Source organism: Engraulis encrasicolus, chromosome 22 (genome assembly GCF_034702125.1).
Source record: "Engraulis encrasicolus isolate BLACKSEA-1 chromosome 22, IST_EnEncr_1.0, whole genome shotgun sequence".
NCBI lineage: Eukaryota > Metazoa > Chordata > Actinopteri > Clupeiformes > Engraulidae > Engraulis > Engraulis encrasicolus.
Genome location: NC_085878.1, coordinates 12,807,642 through 12,818,652, shown reverse-complemented (window position 1 = coordinate 12,818,652; position 11,011 = coordinate 12,807,642). Strand labels below are relative to the sequence as shown.

At 41.8% G+C, this 11,011-nt stretch overlaps 1 protein-coding gene across 1 annotated transcript; it reads right to left on the bottom strand.

Annotated features, from left to right (window-relative positions):
• Positions 1-288: 288 nt before the first annotated feature.
• Positions 289-10,727, bottom strand: arl3l2 (ADP ribosylation factor like GTPase 3, like 2). The gene is made up of 6 exons (XM_063188072.1): positions 10,646-10,727; positions 8,480-8,626; positions 6,734-6,850; positions 6,459-6,509; positions 5,903-6,088; positions 289-818 (listed from the first exon to the last, which is right to left on the bottom strand). The coding sequence occupies exons 1-6, from the start codon at positions 10,661-10,663 to the stop codon at positions 771-773; spliced, it is 567 nt and encodes a 188-aa protein (XP_063044142.1). The 5' UTR covers positions 10,664-10,727; the 3' UTR covers positions 289-770.
• Between the last annotated feature and the right edge of the window lie 284 nt (positions 10,728-11,011).

The following is an 11,011-nucleotide window of genomic DNA, read 5'->3' as shown; positions in this document are numbered from 1 at the left end:
AGCAACTTCGGTAGTTGCCAATGGGAAAATGCATTGAAAACAGCAAAGTAGCTACTGTAGTTAGCAACTTTGGTTTTGAGAAATTCACCCCAGGTATGATGAACCCAGATACCTCTGCCCTGGTACATCAAAGGAGTAAATTATGTAAGGAAGTAGATGTGACCAAAAAATGTGCCTTTGTTCCTTTATGTGCAGCAATGTAGGTAGGCATTGGCTAGAAGAGTTCTTCTGGGGTATGTCAGTGCCCTCTTTGATGTCTTACATGAATCAATGAGTACAAACACAAAGTTGATGACTGCTATTTTATTATCCTGTGAATGTGATACACCACAGAAGATCAGTCACTTGCTACAATACAGTACCACAGCCATCTAACTAGCTTGCCTCGACATGAGGACTGCAACAACACTTTCAACATGTTCAAAAAGGTCTAATAATGTTTCTCTCTGCCCTGTTTCTCCTCATGGCCCGGGCAGGAGACTAGCAGGAAACTCAACTCTGTTAGCCAAGCACGCCATGGGAGCAAGGGAGGCAGTATCGTACATATTTGTCTTTTTTTGTCTTCATCAAATTCATTTATAATTTACATATTCCCGTAAATTTGCTCCGAAAATGTGCATGATATGAAAACATGGAAACAGTCCCCCACAAACAAATACCAGTGCAGAATGTAAATAACTGATTGTACATGCAAATGATGGAGGTGTGGTGTGTGGGGCAGACGCGTAGGGGGCGGGAGGATGCTAAGAGCCGCAGACAGCTCTGCCACCTCATTTTTTTCGATTGACAAGATTGCTGCAGATCCAAGTCATGCCATCCTGAGAATGAGAGAGAGAGAGAGAGAGAGAGAGAGAGAGAGAGAGAGAGAGAGAGAGAGAGAGAGAGAGAGAATTAAACAAACAAAATGGTTGCTAGACTGATGACTTTTTCTTTAAATCTTCCTAGCTGTCTAGACCAGTGGTTCCCAACCTTTTTCTTAAGGGACCCATGTTTTTACTATTGTAAGCTTTAGTGACCCAACCACGCGAGCGCCCGCACGAGACGGAGTCACAAGATGCCCTCCGTTTCCTGCGAAAACTTATTTTAGTTATTTTACTCCTCAATTCGCCTTTGGTCAAATAAAATAAATGTTTAATGTAGCACTTACAATTTGTTGCGTCTATGCATTTATTAGTTAAATGCTTTGTCTTTTATTCAACATGGGCTATATATATTTAAAACGAAACCCCTTAAAATCAAGAGGGATCCGCGACCCCCTGTGGATCTTTGGCGACCCATAAGGGGGGTCCCGACCCATAGGTTGGGAACCACTGGTCTAGACAATAACAGCTGACAAGTCATTGTTTTTACTCACAGTGTTTGTACTAACCTATATTGGTTATTCATTTAATTTGAAACAACAGTTTAGTCATAAACAATGAACAGAAAGACACCACCTGCCTACATATTACACATCAGCAGAAGCAGCTCACCATTGCTTACACATCACATCCAGTTCCTAGTGTTTACACAACAAATGATCTAGAAAATGCATCACAAAACACCTGAACAAACAGGTGACCCCATCCCGATCAAGTCGCCATCTAATGGTGGTGGTGACTACCACCCATTTGGAATTCTTCTGCACCTATAGGGGCATTGAACCCACACAACCCCACAACCTCTCTGAGACTCTGTGGTCTGGCTGAAGTCAGAGTCAGAACTTGCTGATAGCATCTGCTAGTTTCGAGATAGCGTCTTCGAGATCTAACATCTGCTAGTTTTGTTTTGAGATAGGGTCGTCGAGATCTGCTAGTTTCAAGCAGCTATGTCCCACTGATGCTCTCATTTGGAGGCTAGTCCAGACTCTCGCTTGCCTCCCTCAAAAGAACACAATGTCATTGTATCTTAATGTCTATGATTGGTCGTCCATAAGAATAGGGGTCTGCCCCCAATCACTTGCTTTTGATCTGCTGTTTTCTAATGCTTTTATTTTTTGTGAGGCATTCAAATGAATACTGCAGTTCAAATAGATACAACTGTCTTGCCTTGAACTAACGAGAAGTAGCATCATCAGACTAAGAGAAGGGCTGAAAGGTAAAAAGTAGAGATGTCCGATAATATCGGCCCACAGATATTATCAGCCCGATAATAGCATAAAATGTAATATCGGTCAATATCGGTATCCGATTTTTGACCTATCAAAACCGATATAATAATGCTTGAATACTGTACACTTTACTCCTTAATTATTTTTCTATTTTGCACAGACGATGTTAATATTTGGAAAGCTTTGTTGCATTCGAGAATGCATCTAGTGGGGCATTACAATAAAATGAAGCATATTTTGTTCCACAACAGCAGATTTGTAATGTTACCTAAAATTTGTTATGAGGAAAAATAACCCACATATATCGGCATCGGTATCGGCCGATATCGGAATCGAAAATTGAGAGTTGGACAATATCGGCATATCGGATATCGGCAAAAAAGCCAATATCGGACATCTCTAGTAAAAAGACAATTATTAAACTGAAGGAGAGGTGTAAAATGAACTTACTTCCAATAATGGTATAGGCCTACAGTAGGCCCATCGCTTTAAATATCTACTCAATTCACAGTCAAGGTTATGGTAAGACCAGACTCAATCTGGCCTACCCTCATTTGAATTACACCAAAGTGCCACTCTTTAGGCTGGATCATTGTCTGAGAGGTTTTTGTGCGGAGTATTGCCCTTCTTAGTTGGTCCACAGCGAATAACACAAGCTGGGAAGCTCACAACGGGGGACAACGAGGTAAATTGTCCCGGGCCCAGGGAGATTGGGGGCCGATAATTAGGTCTTCCTTTCATTGAATGTATTGAGTGGTGGTGGTGGTGGGGGGTGCTGCTAATAAACGTAAAAGAGAAGTCATAGCTGTGTGATTAAACAAAAATCTATGACACAGTGACAATCAGGATACTTCACCACTTCATATAAAGATGTAAAAACAGTGCAGCATTGTCCTGGGGAAACAGAACTGCATGCTCAACTTTGGCTAGGTCGGCGAAATGCTGTAAAAGCAGTTTAGACCCCATGTAACGGTACCATGCTTTAGCTGCTTACCCCTATTAAAGGGGTATGCCACTGTTTTGTGGCTTAATACAGTTAAAATCGTTGGCCAGGGTTTATATAGGTGGTAAAGTGTCTTAGTTTTCATGTAAGCCGTTGTCTTGTTTTAAGACAAGTTAAAAGAGGGAGCATGTCGCTAAGCTAGTGAAAGTCAATGGATCCGTGTAGCATGTAGCAATGCTACATGGATGCATTGACTTTCACTAGCTTAGCGACAAACTCCGTCTTTTAACTTGTCTTAAAGCAAGACAACGCTTGCACATGAAAAATAAGACACTTTACCACCTTTATAAACCCTGGCCAACGATTTTAACTGTATTAAGCCCCAAAATAGTGGCATACCCCTTTAACTCTTTGTCCTATACTGAGACCCTCTAGCATGCTGATGCTCACCCAGAACTGGTTCTTTATCTACCAAATAGCTTCTGGGCTGTTCTAGTAAACCTTGTTGTGTAAACAGTGTAAGGTATGTCATTCTACACAAACTGTTTTGTGTTTTAGCTTTTTCTCTGTTCTGCCTCTCCCTAATGAGACAGTTCGCAGCTCTATCCGCTACTGTGTATCTAGTGTCAAATGTAAATGCGTGAGGTATTTATTTATGTGGGGATGATGCATATCCACACTCTTTCCCATGTGGGACGTATGCTGTATTCCTGCACTGCTTTACAGATGTGCACATCAGTGAGGAGTACACCCCTTTTTGAAAAGTAACATTTTGAAAAATATTTCAATAAACACACAAACTATCTTCAAAATTTGCATAGAATAAGTTCAATACATCAAGTTTACCACAGAAAAGTAAGTATGCTATAATTAGATAACATGACATGTTTTTCCATTTTTGTGAAATTATGATGATGCAAAACACGTTTTTTTTTTTTTTCAAAACTCCACATGTATGTTCGAATGAGTTCAGATCAGGTGTCATAATTAACCACTGAATCACTGGGCTCGTTCGTGACGAAGCAGTGCTGCTTTTGCTAGGCAGTGGGCATGCATGCGCACTTTGCCAGTTTGATGCATTCTGGTTAGAATTTTCTAACCACAATGTATCAAACTGGCAAGGTGCGCATGCTCGCTGCTTAGCAAAAGCAGCACTGCTTCGTCACGAGCGAGCCTAGTCTCATCTTTAGAAAATTAGCATAGGCGTGTGGTCATAGGCATGCCGCATGTGTTTAGTCCATGTCAAGTTGGAAAAGTAAACAGTGACCCACAATGAAGAGCAATGAGTGATGATGACACATTCGCTATTCATAGAGAAATGCCTCTATGTATTCATGATCACATCAACGAGAACAGCTGTCAAACACCAGCAGCACTCCTACCATGTTTCAATTTAGGCAGTAGGCACCATGCCTTTTTGTTGGAATATTTCCATCTCCAACATCATACAGTTTTGATGCCATCACTTCTACATAGATTGATCTTGGGCTCATGACTCCATAGTATAGCGTCACATTAGTCTGCATTTTTGTCAGAAGTAGACCTGGCAAACTCTTGGCGGGCTTTTTTTGTGACTGGGCCGTAGGAGACGCTTCTTTGATGGACGACACCCACATACACCATTTTTCGCCATATGCAGCGTATTGTTTCATGGAAAATAATCACCCTAGTTCAGATTTCTACGTCCTTAGATAACTAGATAACTTGCATAACAGCTTTTCTCAACCCTTCTCATCAAAAGATGCTCCTGCCGAGGTGAGGCTGCGGCCCACCTGGACGTGTCTGTGAGACAGTTGCAGATCAATCTGTACTAAAGTTTTGGACAAAATTAGATAGTGTTTTGACTGATAGGTAGGCCTAATGCTTTAACCTTGACTTTTAATGGCATTGACATTTCAGCTGTGAAATTATGTTTCCTTTCTCAGGTCTTTTGTCCTTTCTCTTCAATGTGATGTTATTGCATACAGCAGGAAATGGGAAGGGGTTTGCTCTAAGAAATATTATTTTATAATCAACTGTTTGATTTATAACTGTGTACTGACTGAGTCGCTTCTGAGACTGATTGAATGCTTGTTCAATTACTAAAATGTAGCTTTACTCTGAGATTTTCACTGTACTCACCTTTGCACCACTGTTATTTTGGATTATTTATGGAAAAATGTGTCATAACAAGTTATACATTAAACTTACTTTCCTGTGGTAAGCTTCACAGATGTTGTACTGAACTTATTCCATGAACATTTTGAAAATAACTTGTGTCTTCATTGAAATATTGTTCAAAATGTTGCAGTTCAAAAGGGGTGTACTCATTATTGACACTGCATATGTGGTATATGATGTACGTATATGATGCCTGTACCCTTTCCCTTCCAGATATTTATGCCAGATTTCTGATTTTCTTCCCCAAAAGAATATTCAATCTGTCACAGTGGAGGAACCCCTCAACATTCTCTGCAGAACACTAAAGCCTATGTGACAAACCGGCTCTTGGAGGTACCGGAGGGTTTTCTTGGGGGCTCATAAGAAAACCCAAGAATCCAAAGGTTCTTTACAGGACCTGTGATTGGAAGAATTCCAAAGGAATGTTAAGGTCCCTCTGAGAATGTTTAGTTCTCCCCGGATACCATTTAGGTTCCCCCATAATGCAACTGAAGCTTCTTTGAGGAACCTAATTTGTGTGTAATTGTGTGACACGTACCTGCATTACCTTTCAAGATGTAAGACGCAAATGCATACCTGCACCACCTTTCAAGTTCAGGTGCTTACAGCTAAACTCTTGACACCTTCCCAGGTAGTTGCTACGTGGGCTGTATAATGCGTACCTGCTCCCCCATCCCCAGCTATTTACGTGTATGAGTTCCATTGCATACCTGCACTCCTTCCCCAGACACTGCCGAGCAGGCCTGGATCTGCCAGACGCGGTCACGGTATGTGTGCAGGTTGAGGCCCTCTGCGATCTCGCTGGCCGGGGAGGCGGTGGCCAAGTCCTGCTTGTTGGCATAGACCAGAACCGGAACTCCTTTCAGGTTCTCCTCATCAATCAGCTCTGCAAGTTCCTGTAGATAGGTGACAATCAATAATAGGTAGCGCACGTGTATGCACACACACAAAATAAACAAATGCGGACACACATACTGTACACTGCACAAAAGAGCCAAATGTGTGTGATTACGTCATACAACATCATTATGCAAAACATGCACACAAAAACGGACACACATGCACACGCAGTTGGCACATGCAAACAAAGCCACAATAAGCTAAACATCTATTTCGCCCATGCCAATGTGCCTCTGACATTTGTTATTATGCAAATGTCCATATAGCGTGTGTACAGTCAGTCTCGATGGGTGCTATCCTAAATAGCCTCTAACAGAACTCAGCCTGCAGGCTTCTAACATTCAACAAATGTTTTGTCAGTCTTACCTGTCCTGTCTCTTCAAATCGCTTTTTGTCAGCACTATCTATGACGTAAATCTAAGGGACAGAAAACACAAGAAATGTTAACATGTGGATCAACTTGATGTTGTATGCATTACATAATTCAGTTATATGGCTGACAGATCATTTGTTTTTTGCAGTTGTTAAACTGCTCACGTAACATGGCTGTTGTAAAGATTTACAAGAATGATTTACAAATGAAGGTCTAGACGATCTGCATATAGAGGAGAGGAGAGAACAGACAAATAAATAAGACAAACCAGTAAGTCTGTGTTCTCTAGGTACTTTTTCCAGAAGGATCGAATTTTTCTTTGTCCTCCGATGTCCCAAACATTCAGTTTCAAGCCATGAGAGGCTACACTCTTTATGTTGAAACCCTGGATAGCAAAGCATATAAAATAAACAACCTCGCTGTCAGTGCAATGAAATCAAACACAGCAAAACATTAATAAATTATTTTACATTAATAGTTTATGCTCAGGTATTCATATATTATTTTGTGTTTTAACTATGAATCCTTTTTAACAAGTAGCACTTGTTCTCATACATTATATTCCTTTTTATCTCGACATTTAAATAGCCAGAAAAAGAAGTGATACAAAAAAGTGAAGTCAGCAAAAAAGAACAGCAAATCACTTTTATTTAATTACTTGAGATCAACGACTTAAATTGTACTGACTTTGTGCATTACCAGTTGTTAATCAGGTCAATTTTACTCAAAATTACCAACTAAAAATTGTATGTAATCATAAGTGCATTAAAATCTCAAGGCATTGAAAATGATAACAGTGCCAACTTCAGTTGATTAGTCATGGTTTTCTATTTTTAGCCAGCTATCTTCTATCTTTAGCAAGAGTAGCGTCATCTATTTTAAGGGCTACTAGCTGATTTGTTAAATATTTAATCTCCCCAAAAGACCCTGGGATTATGGGGCGGGACCCTCCTCAGCCAACCAAGTGTCTTCCTTTCATACACGATAATGAGCCTGTGTGTCAGTAGATAATTCAAAGTCCCCTGTAAAAGGCTTGAGCGAATATGATGCGGCAAAGTGAACTGGATTGAGCCCAGTGCTTCAGGCTTTCTGTGTCATGCCTGTTAGAGTGGGGTGTGCGTGTCAGGCTGCTGAGTTAGCACATCAGCCCTTTCTGCTTGCACAGATGCCTCGTAGCGTGCGGCTCAACACCACAACTGCTTCAAGCCCCACAGCATACTAGCTCCTTTCAGTCACAGGCATGGCCGTAACTACCATTGAGGACACAGAGGTCATGACCTCGGTATTTTTTTCAGTGATGTAAAATGTATGAATATGTATGAAATGAATATCAATATATGATCAACAAAGATTAATTCAGTCTGTATACGACACCCCCATTTATCCTCAAGGCAGTGATCAATAAATGTAAGAGTTTGACTGAAGTATTTGAAGCATTGTAAATGTACAGTACACAGTAGGCCTACAGTATGCAGTATTTGACCTCGGTATGTGAAAATGTCTGGTTACGGCCCTGGTCACAGGTACTGTACATAGAGACAGTGATGGTTCTAACCTAGGGGAAGTACAGACACAGGACACTGTTGAATTATTTTTTGCTGCTATTTTTCATGACGAGGCTGAATGTTGGGGGCTCCTACTGAGGGTAGATCTGGTAATCGCCTTGTCTGTGAAATGGTAAAACTCTTGGCTCTTGGCCAAGGAGTGACCAGGACAATGTAAATACATATTTTTTACTCATTCAGCAAATTTGCTCCTCACAGTTATACATCAAAGAAAGACTCATGGCAGCCTTCAGCCTTCTAAGAAGTACCTTTTTGTATTTTATTGCTGTCTTGGGGTTGATGCTCTAACTTGTTACAAAACATACACTTTGTGGACTAATAAAAAAACAATGCAAACCCAAGATTATTTCGATACAATGTCAAACGTTGCAATGCTTGAGTTAATTTACCCATTGGGTGAACGTCATGTAGTTATTTTAACTCTTCTTGATGTACGATTCCACTCTCACCTGTGTTGGGGTGATTGTACTGACATCCTCTGAGGCGAGGCACTTGAGAATGGTGGTTTTGCCAGCATTGTCCAAACCCAGAAGAACAATCCTCAGCTCTTGCTCTGAGCTCCCCTTCAGCTTTTGCATAACAGAGAGCAAGCCCCCCTGAAAAGCCAAAAACATGGGACAGAATTCCTGCATTAGTGTCTGGACTTCAGCTGGCTCGATGTAGGAGCATTATGTCATGTGTCTGTGAAGTTTGCCATTTATTCAGGTCATGCTATTCAAAGAGTTTGGTTGTGAGCAACGGGCCTTCTTCTTCAAGCTTGAAGGCCTTTCACTCCTCATTCCAGGGAGCGTCTTCAGTTCAGCTGAGGTAAAGAATGGTAGGAGTTCCCCAACCCCAGCAGAACTAAAGATGGTCCTTGGAATGAAGTGAAATGTTTTCGAGCTCAGAGATGAAGGCCAGTTGCTTATCAATCAACCAGCCAACGAACCAACCAACCAATCAGTCAACCAGTCAATCAATCAATCAATCAATCAATCAATCAATCAATCAATCAATCAATCAATCAATCAATCAATCAATGTATATATAGAGCAAAATATCACAACTAGCTGTACAGCTGTATTTAAAGTAGCTAAACTCTTTGGGTTTTGCCATCTGTGCCTTTATGTATTAACTAGTACTGTAAGGTGCAAGATGTAGTTTCATCATCTACCACTGCTGCTAAAATCAGTGGCATAAATAGGAAATGCTACATTTAGCTGCTCTTGTGGTCTGGTGAAGCTCATGACTTGTCCTGAACAACAGGACACCATTTGAAGAATCTTACTGTGCGAGTACACCGGAAACAACCAAAGCGAAAAGGTAGCCGAGTTCATTTAAGAAGCTTCGCCATGAATTTTGCTTTTTTTCACTCTCAACTTGATACTGACATGTTTGATTTAGCTGATCACAGAATGACTCTGGGTTGTTAAGGTTGTTAACCAGGGACATATAAATGTTTTAATTGATTTTCGCGTCACTGCTCATTACCATAATGATAACTGACTTTTAACTCCTGAAATTTGCTCAGGTCGCTGAGTTCACTTCGGCGGCAGCTGACCCTCCATAGAAAAACAATAACGTCTGTTACTCTGGTCACTTCTGTTGTGCACATACAGTAAGGCCTTAGCCTGATTATCATCGATTTTCTTGGTCTGACCAAGAGCATAACAAACAATTACATTTCCAAAACAGTATGGTTGACCCGCCTCCCATTGCTACTGGTTGTTTGCTACCCGAGCGGTGGGAGGAGTTCCCGATTTTTCTGGAACGCAGAATCGATATTTGTATTGCTCTTGGCCTGACTAGCAGCAACGCTGAAGGTGTTGCATCAATAGAAGGGTGTGGCCTGGCTAGTAAGGGCATGGCTACAGATTATGGGCCCAATCAAAGTGCAGCATTTATGGGGCACTTAAATATGAATACAATTACTGTTGACCTGAAAGCACCCCCACTGCCAATGCTGGGCCTTTAAAGCCAGGGATAACTTAAGCGTTTCTGAGCACTCGTGTGTCAGTAATCCACCCCTATGCATTGCGCACAGAGTGGTTCTTCTACCCAGGGACATCTTGGGACAACCCGGCAACTCGTTGAAGTCTTTGTCTATACGAACCCCATGGTTGACTGCATAAACCTCCAACCGGAGATGGAGGTGCGTTCACCTTGGTCGTCGGACTTGTTGAGTAACGGTTGTCTTGTCTGTCTCACTGAGGCTTAAGCGGTCTTCATTTAGAAACGCTCGGCCCTCTATTCACGCCCTTTTCATGTAACAACTGATTACCATAAGTAGGCCTTCATTAATTGTGGGCCATAGGCCAAACGTCCTTATTGTCCCATTTTGTTACATAATGTGAATAGCATCAGCCAGCTAAAGTTAAAGGCTTCGAATGCAGTCCCTGCAATTACCCCCACTTTAATTTGTCTAGATTGGTGAACAGAAATAGCAAAGTTGTTTTATAGACCAGACATATCCACAACAGTTAATAAACACTCCTCAAAAGAATGGTAGAACCATGATATGACCATACAGTAGGGCTAAGCAAGACCAGATGGCTCACAATGGAGTGACATTAAGCTAATCGGACATAGGGGGTGGACAGTGGACTGAAGAAGGGGTATCCTTATGGCAGACTTACCGTCGGAGCTTCCCCCATGATTGCTTGTGGTCAGCTGCTAGTCCAGTCAGTAATGGTGCAGGTTCATTCTCATACAAAGCCCACCGATAACAGGGCCCGGTCTGGGCTCCAGGTCACCCACGGAAAATCAAGAGACTTCCGAACAACGCTTCCCAAGAGATACCTCCAGATTGTTGGTCCTGTGTGTGTGTGTTTGTGCGTGTGTTTGTGCGTGTGTCTGTGTGCGTGTATGTGTGCGGGTCAGAGGCTCTATACAGTAGGCGTGCAATGGAGGTGCTTAATTTCACCTTGCGCTTGCCATCAGGTTTGGTTGCTCCGAGTGCTGCTTTGGTGCTGGGGCCGGGGCCGGGGCGTGGCTGGGCGGGG